At 48.5% G+C, this 14,592-nt stretch overlaps 1 protein-coding gene across 1 annotated transcript in view; it reads left to right on the top strand.

Annotated features, from left to right (window-relative positions):
* Positions 1-14,592, top strand: part of LOC147105864 (uncharacterized) — a 159,218-nt gene that overhangs the window by 100,411 nt on the left and 44,215 nt on the right. Inside the window, exon 5 of the mRNA XM_086010687.1 lies at positions 3,805-4,008. Coding sequence (XP_085866813.1) covers positions 3,805-4,008 — 204 coding nt within the window. The remainder of the gene's footprint in view (positions 1-3,804; positions 4,009-14,592) is intronic.

Below are 14,592 nucleotides of genomic sequence, written 5' to 3' on the forward strand. Positions count from 1 at the left end.
CCCTCCCAGATGACCCTCATGAAGCTCATTGAGCACTCTATCCTGCAATTTGGGTGGAATTACTACTCTGGATCCACACATCAAGGTTCCTCTGCACACTGACAGCTGTTCTCTTCTCGGCGAGAATGCTGGCAGCAGTGGTTCGCCATGTGCTGGCCATCCCTTCACCGTTAAATCATAGACCCGGGATAGTGTCGGGTCATTTCGTGTTTCCTTTTCTATGTTTGCATTCATCACAGGGAGACATTCGACTATGGTCGAGTGGAATATCTCCATTGGATCCACTGCAAGGTCTTCTTCCACCGTCGGCAACGGTAGGCGCGACAATCCATCAACATTCCCATGCTGTTTAGTTCCTTTGTACTCGATGTCATATTGGTGTGCCCCTAGGAAAAGGGACCACCTCTGCAGCCGTTGCGCTGTCATTATCGGTACGCCCTTCTGAGGGTTGAAAATGGAGACAAGAGGTTGATGATCAGTTAGTAGAGTAAATTTTTGACCGTGCAGGTAGTGATTGAACTTCTTCACCCCCCACACTAGGCTGAGGGCCTCTCTGTCAATCTGGGCGTAGTTACGCTCGGCAGAAGTTAACGAGCGTGACGCAAAAGCTATCGGCCTCTCTAACCCATCAAGGAATTTATGTGACAGTACTGCCCCAATGCCGTAGGGAGACGCATCACACGCCAGTCTGATCGGCAGTGCTGGGTTGTAGTGAGCCAATACTTCTCTTGAAGTGATTAAGTCCTTACTCTTCTGAAAGGCCCGCTTACAGTCATTGCTCCATTTCCATGCTACTCCCGTTCGTAGCAGGGCGTTCAGTGGGTGCAGAATTGTGGACAAATTCGGTAAAAACTTATGGTAGTAATTCACCAATCCGAGGAATGACCTCAGTTGCGACACATTTTCAGGCGCTGGGGCCTTAACAACCGCTTCAATTTTGTCAGGGGACTTATGTAACCCCTCTTCATCAATCACGTGGCCACAATACGATATCTGTTTCTTAAAAAACTCGCACTTGGGGCGGTTGGCTCGCAGCCCATGTTCCCGTAGTCTAGTGAGCACCTGTTCTAGGTTGTTAAGGTGTTCACTGTCATCTTCACCGGTCACTAGGATGTCGTCCAAGTAACACTGAGTCCCCGGAATCCCTTGCAGGACTTGTTCCATCGCTCTTTGCCATATCGCCGGAGCCGATGCTACTCCGAATACCAATCGATGATACTGGTAAAGACCTTTGTGAGTGTTTATCGTGAGATACTTCCTAGAGGATTCTTCAACCTCCATCTGCAAATATGCTTCTGCCAGGTCAATTTTTGTAAAACGCTTCCCTCCAGATAGTGAGGCGAAGATGTCTTCTATCCTTGGAAGAGGATACTGTACTGTGTGAAGGACTGGGTTCACCGTCACCTTGAAATCCCCACAGATGCGAACCTTCCTTGGCTCCTCAGACTTATTGCTTAACGTTTTCTTCATGACAGGAACGATGGGTGTCGCCCACTCGCTCCAGTCGACCTTAGACAACACGCCTGCCTTCTCCAGATTCTCCAGCTCTGCCTCGACGGCTGGGCGAATTGCATATGGTACCGGTCTCGCTTTGAAAAACTTGGGAATTGCATTCTCTTCTATTTTTATCGAGGCGGTTACGCCTTTAAGAGTGCCCAGTTCTTGTTGAAATACCTCTTTGGCGTTAGCTAAGATTGTTGACAATCGTCCAGGAGTGACGTCTTCATCTTTTTTACCATCCACCGTCATTGCATGAATGGAGTGCCAATCTAAGCTTATCTTCCTGATCCATTCACGTCCCAATAACGGTGGTCCACCATTTTGCAGTATGTAGAGATACAATTTCCATATTTTCTTGCCGTTGTATTCGACAGGCACCCTTATTTTTCCTCTGGGGTATACTTTTTGCCCCGTATACGTCGTCAAGACGATGGATGTCTCTCTCAAGGGTATGTGTGAGAATAGCCGCTCGTAGTCTCGTCGATTCATGACGGTTAGCGCTGATCCTGTATCCAATTCCATTTTAACTTGGGACCCTGCTATCGTGAGGGTGACCCAAATGGTTCGGTGATCCTCTTTTGCGATTACATTGTGAAGTTTGAGACAGCTTAGTCTCTTGTTCCCGGATTCACTATCGCTCATCTGGTCTTCGGAACTACTGTCCGTCATCTTTTGTACTTTCTTGTACGGTTCCTTAGTAGCCTTTTTGTTGTTGCTGGTCTTCTTCCCAGACCTGCAAACTCGTGCAATGTGTCCCATCTTTCCGCATTGCCTGCATATTTTGTCCTTGGACCAGCAGTCCTTCTGGTCATGGTTAGTTCTGCCGCAGCGATAACATTTTGCAAATCCCTGTGCCATTTCATGGGTGCCGTATTCCTGTGGCTTTTGTTGTATTTCCGCAGCTCCCCTGGCTGCTGCTTCGTACGATACTGCCACGCTGAAAGACTTATCTAGCGTCAGCTCTTTCTCTGAGAGTAACTTCTTCTGTGTTCCTTCACTCAGGAGTCCACAGACAAATTTGTCCCGTAGGGTATCTGCCAGTCCTGCTCCGAACTGGCAGTGCTTTGATAGCTTGCGTAGTTCCGTAAGGTACTCAGCATTGCTCTCATCTTTATGCTGAGTTCTCCTGTGGAATTTAAATCTTTCTGCTATCAGCAGCGGTGCAGGGTTTAGGTGTTCCTGTAGGACAGCAACAATTTCATTAAAACTCTTCGCCTTCGGTTTGGCTGGAGTAATCAGGTCCCGCAATAGGCCGTACGTTCTAGCGCCCATTAAGTTTAGCAATACCGATGCCTTTTTCTCATCGGCTATTTCGTTTGCCTCGCAATATACCTCGACTCTTTCCACATACGTGGTCCAGTCCTCTATTGTATTATCAAAGGCAGTGATACAGCCAGTCTTCGGCATCTTGAAAATCTAAAATGGCGCCTCCCGCGCTTTGCCTTCTTCCCTGATTTAACAAAATGGCGCCTCCCGCACTTTGCCTTCTTCCCCGCTGATTAAGATGGCGCCTCCCGCGCTTTGTCTTCTTCCCCGCTGTTGCTCGCGCTGCTTTCCGCGGTTTCCGTTGCAACCTGCAGCTCCTCGCGGTTTCCTGTGCATTTAATATTTCTTTTTTTATTATTTTCCTGTCGTGGAACAACCCTGTGGGACTCTTGCCTCCCTCTTCTCGGGTCCGTACGCTGCCCGGCTTCGTAGCACCGGCCGCGCCCTGTGTGCTCCACCCTCTCTCTCTCTCCTCTTCCTGAAAGCGCTGCTCAGCCCCGTTGCAAGCCACCCGCTCGGGTTCGCGAGCGCCGCAGCCCAGGAAGGATCAGTGTACTACCTGCCACCAGCCCGATTAGCTGAAGCACCGTCGACAGGAACCAGGCCCCGCTCTCGACAGCTTCTCCAGCAATCTTCAACTCCGCTGACTCAGGGGCGGATGCCCACGGTTGACACCCGTTTCTACTGCTTCTTTCTTCCTTCTGGCCTCGACCTCTGCTCACTTCGCTTCAGGAATGGATCCCAGGAGGTGGTGCAGACTGTAGGTAAGTTCGTATCTGCTCGTCGCCAATATTATGTCCGTGTATAATTGAGACACGGACAGCAGGAGTTGATTTAAACAAGTCTTTACTGAATGGAGTCAATCGGGAAACTGAAACTACAGAGGCTTGCTAGCGCCTTTTATACAGGGGTGGTCACTGCCGGTACTGCAGTCTGAGACCAGTTATTCCCTTAAAGGTACATACACAACAAGCACAGAACCCAGCAGATTGATGCTGAATGAATAACAACCACTTTCCTTCTCTTCATTCTCAACAGGAGCAAGATTTTCAGAAACTACACCAGGCCCAGTTTCAGAAATGCGTCAGTCACTTGCGAAACAGCTTGGGCCTAATGAACCGGGCCGCCGAGATCAACAAGGACAGAGCCGCCGTTATCATTGCCAACAACCCTATTCCTGACCTTAATGACATGAACGGGAAGGACAGCCCGATGCGCTTCCTAAGCAAGACTCCATCCAAGGTACGCTCTGAAATTTGAGCAACTTTATGCAAAGTAGCTACAGGAAACTTTCGTTTAAACGGCACCTAAATATCCGGAATGCTCTATTAACCGGCAAAATTCATACTCCTAAAACAACACCTCAATAACCGGAAATGTTGTCGAGTCAGAGTCTCCCACAGTGGCCGAGTTAGTCAGTGGGGGTAGCATCTTCCACTATCCATTTAATACAGCATTCTGTAGGAGAGTACCCAATTACTGTATACTGCACATTTCTTGATTTTTTTATATTTGTTTGTTAAAAATAGCCTCGGTAGATAACCCTCTCCATCATCCGGAATTTTTAATCAACTGGCACCATCCCGGTCCCGTCGGTGCCGGATACCAAAGAGTTTCCCGTACTATATTTCATCAGAAAATTACTGAAAATGTTACTGATGAACTTGTTTCTGTTTATTTTATGCTAGTTTTAAGGTTAATTGCAAATTATATCTGACTTGCAGATTTGTCTTATCCTCATTTGTCGAAATATTTTCTGCCCTTTCCTCTTTTTTGAGAGGGGAGGGAGGAGATTCCATGTTGCATCTATGGATACCTTTAAAATGTGTTTTTATCAATTGCCACTGCGCCTACTGTAGTTTGTATTGCAATGAGCGAGGTAGCGGGCAATTTCCAGGAGCCATTAGGTGGAGGTACCAGTCCCTGGGCCCTGTGTACCAGAGGCTCCATGGGAGGCCTGCGGGAAGGCTAAAGACAGAGGAAGCAAGTTTAGTTCTTCACTAAGATGACCACCGCCGCCCCCCCGCCCGGCTTCCGCCATACCCCCCTCACCCACCACCATCACCACTGCACACAGTCAATCTAAAGGCTCCAATGTCAGTGACCAGGAGCACAACAGCAGGCCTCTCAGCTCTCCAGCTGCAATCCAGGACTTCCTCCAGGATCTTCTGGTGCAAGACCCAGCCAAGGGAGGGAGTGGAGTGGGGAGGATGCGGCCGACCTGTTTCTGGTGTTCCCCCCTGGGATGTGCAAATGGCCTCAGTGGAGGAGAAATGCAGACAGTTATTTCTGTGCAGGCACGGGCCTGCCTCATACCAAATATTAGGCCCAAGCAGCACGTGCAGTTTGGAAAATTTCAAGCATGGTGCATGGATCTCATCTGGGCCCAGAAATTGCGTGGCCGCCTGGTAGACTCCTGCTGCAACTCCAGCGAGAGGCTGGCGTAAGAGCTGCAAACTTCTCCAAGACCTGGAAAAGACGAGTTCCAGACTAACGCTGGCGTTTCCAGTGGCCTTTTTTAAAATTTGTTTTTATGGGATGTGGGCGTCACTGGCAAGGCCAGCGTTTATTGCCCATCCCTAATTGCCCTTGAGAAGGTGGTGGTGAGCCGCCTTCTTGAACCGCTGCAGTCCGTCCATGAAGCAGCAAATGAAAACACTGATTTCTCAAACGGCTGACATGCGGACGGCTTCTGAGACGGACAACAGAGTGGACGCAGTGAGAGAAAAGTACAACACACAAAGACATGCACATGACAACGGGGGAAACGTGCAGAAATTGTGGAAGACCGCACGATTACACAGACAAGAGGAAATGTTCAGCATATGGAACAAGCTGCAATGCATGTGGCAAACTAAACCACTGGGAAAAGAGGTGTAGAACGAAGAAAGGAGGAACATACATCAAAGACAAAGGCGGACAGCAGAACCAGAGAAAGAAACACAATATACATGCCATGGATGAGCAGGATGATGATGATGATCACGACAATGCACTAAACATCGAAACCATAAAGATACAGCTTCACGAGATGTCCTGAGCGGAAAATACTCCGAGGAGTGAATTGCACACCATCATCCAAATCAAAAAAAAGGTCAAAGGTCGGCCCACAACCATCAACTTAAAGTTGAAGCAGGACACAGGGGCTCAGAGCAACATTCTCCCATTGAGACTGTACCAGCAGATCTTTCCCAAAAACCTGAGAGAAAATGGCTACCCGAAAAGCAGTTGTTTAAAGGCAAGTAATGTCACGCTGACAGCATACGGGGGGAGTGAGATTAAACAACTCGGAATAACCTTTATCAAAGGGACACATAAAAGAAAGAACATCAACTGCATGTTCTATGTCACCGACACTGAGGGGCCAGCGATCCTGGGATTAAACAGCTGCGAGAAGTTGAGATTGCTCTCAGTGCATCACGAGCTGACGGAAACGTCACTGAAGATAGACAGCAACACCCCACTGGAGAACCGCCCACAAATCATGAGTAAAAAAGACTTGATAGACATGTATCTGGAATGTTTCGATGATACAGTGGGATGTTTCGGAGATTTCCAATACCACATCACCATCGATCCAGAGGTAAAGCCCATTATCCATGCTCCACGAAAAGTACCCATCGAGCTGAAGACAAAGCTTGAAAGAGAGCTAAAGGAGATGGAAGAAAATGGAGTGATCGTAAAGGTCACTGAACCCACAGGCTGGGTAAACTCAATTGTGGTACGAGAAAAGCCAAACCGGCGTCTCAGAATATGTTTGGACCCCAAAGATCTAAACCAGGCGATAAAGAGAGACCACTATCCCACCCCAACGCTAGAGGAGATTGTAGTGTATGTAACTGTTCTACCTTTACGAGAACTATTGTATGTAACCGTCCACCTTTAAGAGAACTATTTTAGGTGTGGCACTACTTTATCCTGGCTGCTGTATACTGTAATACCGACGGTGACCACACCAGTATATAAGTGCTGTGGCAGAATTTATTGGGCAGATTCGCCCTGACCTTCGAATAGTAAAGTCCTGTTTAAGTTACTCTTGTAGTCTGTGTATTACTTCGCTATACAACCCACAGACTTTACAGTGGCGACGAGTTCGATCTTACCCTGCGGCAACAATACTTCTGAAGAAGTAAACGAGCGTCGAGAAGAGGCACCCGCCCTCGTCGTTTTGCTGAGAGAAAACTCGAGTCTGCAGACCAAGAAAGGAGGAAGATTTCAAACACGAAGTCTTCCATCAGCAACAGGCACGGATTGTCCCTTCTGCCACGGTGGTGAGTGAGCCGATCAACACGAGAAGCAAGTCGGCCACGGTGACTGTGAGTAAAGGGAAAATAGAAACAAATAAACGGAGGATAAGGGCGGTGCACTCGACCACGGTCGGGGGGGAAAGGAGCCGGACAGAAGTCGGGCCCAGAGGCGCTGAGACTGGGGCAGCGTGGAGCAGAAGCCGCGGTACAAGCGGGCTGGGGAGCGTCGTGAGACGACTAGACCGCAACGGCGAAAAAGGCCGGACAAATACCGCGACCACGAGGTGCTGCGACCGGGATCGTAAGGCGCGGGAAGATATAAACATAAATAAGCCACGGAGAACTCAGCCACAGCCGGGGAGGAAAGCACCGGACTGCGAGAAGCTGGGAGGCGCGATTGGGGTGAAAAAGGCCAGACAGTGACTGAGGTCACGAAGCGCTGCGACCGGATCGTAAGGCGCGGGAAGAGATAAAAATAAATAAACCGCGGAGAACGCAGCCGCAGCCGGGGAGGAAGCACCGGACTGCGAGAGGCTGGGAGGAGCGATTGGGTGAAAAAGGTCGGACAGTGACCGAGGCCACGAAGCGCTGCGACCGGGATCGTAAGGCACGGGAAGAGATAAAATAAATAAATCGCGGAGAACTCAGCCGCAGCCGGGGAGGGAAGCACCGGACTGCGAGAAGCTGGGAGGCGCGATTGGGGTGAAAAAGGCCAGACAGTGACTGAGGCCACGAAGCGCTGCGACCGGATCGTAAGGCGCGGGAAGAGATAAAAATAAATAAACCGCGGAGAACGCAGCCGCAGCCGGGGAGGAAGCACCGGACTGCGAGAGGCTGGGAGGAGCGATTGGGTGAAAAAGGTCGGACAGTGACCGAGGCCACGAAGCGCTGCGACCGGGATTGTAAGGCGCGGGAAGAGATAAAATAAATAAATCGCGGAGAACTCAGCCGCAGCCGGGGAGGGAAGCACCGGACTGCGAGAGGGCTGAGAGGCGCGATTGAGAGCCGCGCGAGCGGGAGAGACAGAGCCCGAGCGAGAGCCGCGCAAACGGGAGAGACAGAGCCCGAGAGAGAGCGAGCGAGAGAGACAGCGCCCGAGGAAGACTGAGCGAGATCCAGCCCAGCGGCTGAAACTGTTCGCCATCAACGGGTTGTACCCAGCACCGGAGAGACAGAGCCCGAGCGAGGGAGACTGAGCGAGATCCAGCCAGCGGCTGAGACCGTTCGCCGTCAACGGGTTGTACCCAGAGCCGGTTGCCCGGCCGAGAGAAGGGAACGCGCTGAAGCCGAAGAGCAGGCTGCGAACCCCGAAAGCCAGCGGCCGTCGCCCGAGGGAAAAGCTTACCCCTCCCGCCAGGGGAAGAAAAGCGGGAACCGCCATCTTGAAAGTGGGCGGGGAAAGAAGATAAGCGCGGGAAACCGCGGGAAGCCGCCAGTAGGCGGAGAAAAAGACAGAAGCGGGAACCGCCATTTTGAAAGGGGCGGGGAAAGAAGATAAGCGCGGGGAAACCGCCATCTTGGAAAAAAAAAGAGTTAAAGAAATATTTCGTTGTTGTTTATCAGGGAGGTGAAGATGCCTAAGCGTGGTAACATCAACGATTTCGATTCCGAGGTAGAAGATTGGGCCACGTATGTAGAACGCATTGAGATATATTGTGAGGCCAATAAAATAGAGGATGATGATAAAGCTATAACCTTGCTAAACTCGATGGGGGCGAAGACATACGGGCTATTGAAGCATCTTCTAGCACCAGTTAAACCGGCGGATCAAACCTTCGATAATATTGTTGCTGTTCTGAAGGATCACTTGAACCCCACACCGCTGATGTTGGCGGAACGATTCAAATTTTATGCGAGAACGCAACGGAAAGAGGAAAGCAACGCGGAATACTTGGTCGAACTGCGTAGGCTAGCGAAATACTGCCAGTTTGGAGGAAATCTGACAGAGGCATTGCGAGACAAGTTCGTGTGCGGGTTGTCGAAGGAAGGAACGCAAAAGCGACTGCTCGAAGAGAACGACCTTACACTGGATAGGGCTGTCCTTATTGCAGCATCACACGAAGCCGCAGCGAAAGGAACTGCGGAAATGCAGCTGAAGGCAGCGGTCCTCAGTGTGGATCAAATTACTTCGGGTGCAACGAAATGTTATCATTGTGGGAAGACAACACACGACCAGAACCAATGCTGGTTTAAAAACCAGGACTGTAGGAAATGTGGCAAACTGGGTCACATAGCCAAAGTATGCCGGTCAGGGAAGAAGACCAACAACCAAAAAAAAAAGCCATCACAGGAAAAGTACAACAAAGTACACAAGGTGGTTGAGAAGAGTTCAGATGAACAGAATTCGGATTCAGACCCAAGCGGCCAGGAACTGGGTAGTCTGAGAATTTATAATGTGAGTAAGGAAGCTGACCTACAAACTATCTGGGTCATGCTAAAAATAGCCGGAGTCCAAGTGAGAATGGAATTGGACACTGGATCAGCCCTATCAGTCATAAATCGAAGGGATTACAACCGGCTATTTTCACATATACCCTTGAGAGATACCAAGTTCGTATTGCAGACATACACGGGGCATAAAGTATACCCCATGGGAAAGATAAGAGTCAAGGTGAGAGACAGGGGCAAAGAACACCCCGGAATGGACTTATACGTACTACCTGAGGGAGGACCACCACTTCTAGGACGGGAGTGGATCAAGAAAATAGACATGGAATGGCACTACCTCAAAGCAATAACGAGTGAGGACTCGGGGCAGACAATCAGCTCAGACTCTGAAACGGATGACGATAAGACCAGCCCAAGCATGAAAGACAAGTCTAAAATGAACTTGCTGACTAAGGTTGGTAGAACGAATGTGGGCCTCAAGGCTTATGCTCCAGAGGAGAACAAAGTTTCAGAACAGAATTCCTCTGAACAACAACAACATAGCTTGACAGAGAATTCTGAGTCTGTTCAAGTTACAGACATATATATTACTGAGGAACATCGAGCTCGAACGCAAACTTATTTCAGATTACGACAGCAATTAGAACAATTGAATTGCCGTCTCGAGCAAGAGATGAAAGCAATGAAAAAGTTCTATGATACCGAATGGGAGAATCTGGAAAGACAACAGAAGCAGCTGGGGAAGAAAAGGGAGCAGGAGCACACAAACCGTCTGCACGAGGAGGCCAAACGAATCAAAGCTGATTCGGCTTCTGAAGGGGCGTGCTCCAATCCGGTGGAACAAGATGTGCCGCAACTGAAGGCGCTGTTTAGCAGGTTGCAGGCAGAAAAAGCTGAGTTGGTCGACATGACTTCCGAGCTCCTACTGAAGTTGGGTGCAGCATCACCGGACAATTCATTTGTGGAAATTCGAATGATGGGGGCTGCGGATGATGGCGAAGTAGAAGCAGCAAAGGAGCCCCAGGACAAGGTTCTAAACAGCCCTGCAGCTAATGGAAAAGGGATGAGGACAGAAGAGTTAACAGTCAGCCAACTCCTCCAGGGCAAGGTTATAAACAGCCCTGTAGTTAATGGAAAAGGGATGATGGCAGAAGAGTTAACAGTCAGCCAACTCATTCATATGCTGAGGGATAAAACTCTAAAATGGGAAAAACTTAAATACGAGCCTCAATCTTCAAAGGGAAGGGAGCTCTCAAAAGTCATTGGAAGAGCTGAGGTGGCAACCCAGACTGAGAAGTCTGCAGCAGAACAGCCCTTGGATGCCAAAAGTACGCTGATGCACGGCAATGTAGAACAACAGAATACTGAAACAGCTACTTCGGTAGAGGGATTGAATAGTCCGATCAATCAATCTCCGAATGAAGTTGAAGTATTGAAATCACAAATGAGGTCATTAGTAAAAGACTTGCAGGAAGCCCAGAAAAAGCGGGATGAATCTGAACGCATGATGAAGTCTCTTCAGGACAGATGTCGGGATTTGGAACAAAAGTCGGCTAACGTCCAGCTGGGTAAGGAGGAAATAGAAGACCCTCTCGCTGGCCTAGCTCAGGACGACACCGAATATTACCATGATCTGTTGAGTGACATTGAATATTACGAGGACCTGGTCTGCCCAGCTTGTGCCGAGAACTCCCAAGGTGCCGAAATCAGGATGAATCACTTAAAGTCTAAGGAACATAGGGAGATGGTGGCGTTACAGCTGGCAGCTGACAATGGAGCCCCGAGAGTCTCCAAGAAGCAAAAAAGGAAAAGACGAAGCAGAAGATGATAACCATCTGAACCATTATTACCTCTACCCGATCACACACGTGGTCCCCCGAACGGAGCCAAATCAGTTGGGAAGTAGGAAAATTTCCCAAGGCAATCCAACTGTTTTTTGTTTGTTTTAAAAAGTCAGCAATGCTGGTTCAGAAGTGATGGAAGTAAAGCTGTTAAGTCTAGGGAAGGACTATGGGATGAGTCCCTCTAGCAAGGTGACCCGACTACACCACGGAGGCGTGGTCCGGACCGAGTCAAGAAGATCAGAGACTGAATCTGTGAACTGTTTCCCGCAGAGACTGAATCTGTGAACTGTTTCCGCAGAGACTACCTCTGTGAACTGTTGTAACATGAAGTTGGATATGTTATGATGTTATGTTAATGGGGAATAAGTATGTTGTAAGCTAAAAAGGGAGGATTGTAGTGTATGTAACTGTTCTACCTTTAAGAGAACTATTGTATGTAACCGTCCACCTTTAAGAGAACTATTTTAGGTGTGGCACTACTTTATCCTGGCTGCTGTATACTGTAATACCGACGGTGACCACGCCGGTATATAAGTGCTGTGGCAGAATTTATTGGGCAGATTCGCCCTGACCTTCGAATAGTAAAGTCCTGTTTAAGTTACTCTTGTAGTCTGTGTATTACTTCGCTATACAACCCACAGACTTTACAGAGATTACGCCATCACTGGCAGGAGCCAAGGTTTTCTCAAAACTAGATGCCAGAAATGGATATTGGAACGTGAAGTTGGATGAGGAATCAACAACACTGACAACATTCAACACACCATTTGGGCGTTACAAATTCCTGCGGCTACCATTCGGGCTAAAGGTCAGTCAAGATATCTTTCAACAGAAAATAGATGAGACATACAGAGGCTGTGAAGGAGCTATAGGAATAGCTGATGATATTCAGATCTATGGAGCAGATGAAAGAGACCATGACATGCACCTACATGAGGCCATGGAGAGTACCAGGAAGGCTGGCATCAAGTTAAATGCAGATAAGTGCATAGTTAAAGTCAAGGAATGCCAATTCTTCGGTATGATTTATACACCAGAGGGAGTCAAGCCAAATCCAGAGAAGATTGCGGCGATTGCTGAAATGAAACCACCCAAAGACAAGAAAGAGCTGAGGAGTTACCTCGGCTTGGTCCAATACATGAGTTCTTTCATCCCACACATGTCGGAACATACAACAAATCTCAGAGAGCTATTGAAAGAAGACGCCGAATACCAGTGGTCTGAATCACACGAAAGGAATTTCAAACAACTTAAAGAACTGTTGTGCAAAGAAACAAGTCTGTCATATTATGACAGAAGAAAACCAGTCACTCTGCAAGTAGACGCTTCTACCAGAGGACTAGGGGCAGCTCTGGTGCAGGAAGGAAAGCCGATAGCTTTCGCATCAAAGGACTTGACGACAGCCGAGACGAGATACGCCAACATAGAAAGAGAACTATTAGCAGTAGTGTACGGATGCGAGAAATTCCATACATACCTATATGGCAGGCGATTTACAATAAAGAGTGACCATCGTCCACTAGAACAGATCTATAAGAAGAATCTGTGCAAAGCGCCTGCAAGACTGCAAAGACTACTTCTAAGGATCCAAAGCTATGACTTCACGCTTAAATATAAGCCAGGAAAGGAAATGGTGCTAGCAGATGCGATTGTCACCATATGAGAAACACGAGGTGGAGGGCCTAACAGTAAAAATCCACCACCTAGTGAATGTTACCCCTACAAAGCTCAGTCAAATCAGAGATGAGACTAGCAAAGATGAGGAGTTGCAACTACTCACACAACAAGTAATACAGGGGTGGCCGGAGAGAATCCAGCAGGTACAGGTGACAATTCGTCAATGCTGGACAATTAAAGACGATATTGCAGTAGAAGACGGTATTCTCCTTGCTGGATCGAGGATCATCGTGCCAAAGACGATGCAGACACCTCTCCATCTCATACATGAAGGCCACATGGGAATGGAGAAATGCAAGCTGAGAGCCAGATCTGCTGTATACTGGATAGGCATGTACAAAAATATCGAACAGATGGTCTCTGCATGTGGTATATGCCAGAAATACAGAAATGCACAACAGAAAGAGGAGATGATACCTAGTGAAATACCGTCAAGACCATGGCACACTGTTGGGGCAGATCTCTTCATGTGCAATCAAAAATGGTATCTCACAGTGGCAGATTACTATTCCAAGTTTCCTTTTGTGAGAAGGATGAAAGACTTGAGAGCCACAACTACCACCAGGATTGCAAAGAGCTTGTTTGCTGAACAAGGAATCCCGGAAAAGGTAATCTGTGACAATGGAACCCAATTCACATCGAGTGAATTCAGAGCTCTGGCAGAAAGTATGGGTTCAAAATAGTAACCTCATCCCCACGTTTCCCAAGGGGACACGGGTTCATCGAAAAACAGATCCAGATTGTCAAGAGAACTCTCATCAAAAGTAGTGAGATGGGGGAAGACCAAGACCTTGCCCTCCTATCACTCAGATCAACACCACTGAAAGCAGACATGAAATCACCTGCGGAATTGCTGAATGGGAGGAAGTTTAAGACTACACTACCAGCAAAAATACATCCTCCCCAGGACCAGGAAGACTTCAGACAAAAGCTGGCAGAAGCACAAATCGTAGGAAGCAAACATTACGATAAACATGCAAAGACGCTACCAGAATTGCTGAATGGACAATCAGTGCATGTGCAAGACCTGGTGTTGAAAACCTGGAATCCAGCCAAGGTCATTGGAAAAGCTAATACTCCAAGATCCTACTTCGTAGAGACTGAACCTAGTAACCAATACAGACGGAACAGACTCCACATCAGACCTTCACCTGAACTGGATAAGCAGCAGACAACATCAGCAACATTGACACCAGCTACCACAAGCAGTACAACACCAGAATCAAGCGCTACAAATCAAACAACCACAAGCATGCACACTCCAACTCCAAAGGCGACAGCAACAACAACAATGAGAGCGGAACACACCAAGACACCGCAGAGAGGAATGGCCACCACCAAATCCACAAGATGGAGGGACAACATCCAACCACCTGAGCGATATCGCGAATAAAAAAAAACTCATGATTCGTTGTAGTTGATAATAATAGTTTAGATACAATGGCCTAGAAATTGAGTTTGCGCTGCGCCAGGGCTTTAGCGCCGGAAGTTAGCGCCGGCGCTAAGTCCCTTTGCGCGCGCCAAAAATTCAGTAGCGCCGCGCCCAAACGGCTGCCGGCGCTACTGAAGGGTTTTAGCGCCTGAAAACTGGCGCAACGCGCCGCATTGCGGCGCTATTCCGGCGCTGCGGCGCCCACTGCGGTGCGGCAGGCTCGGGAAGTGCAGGCCTC

This window comes from Somniosus microcephalus, chromosome 17, assembly GCF_052327205.1.
Source record: "Somniosus microcephalus isolate GS21.2 chromosome 17, FLI_Smic_1.0, whole genome shotgun sequence".
NCBI lineage: Eukaryota > Metazoa > Chordata > Chondrichthyes > Squaliformes > Somniosidae > Somniosus > Somniosus microcephalus.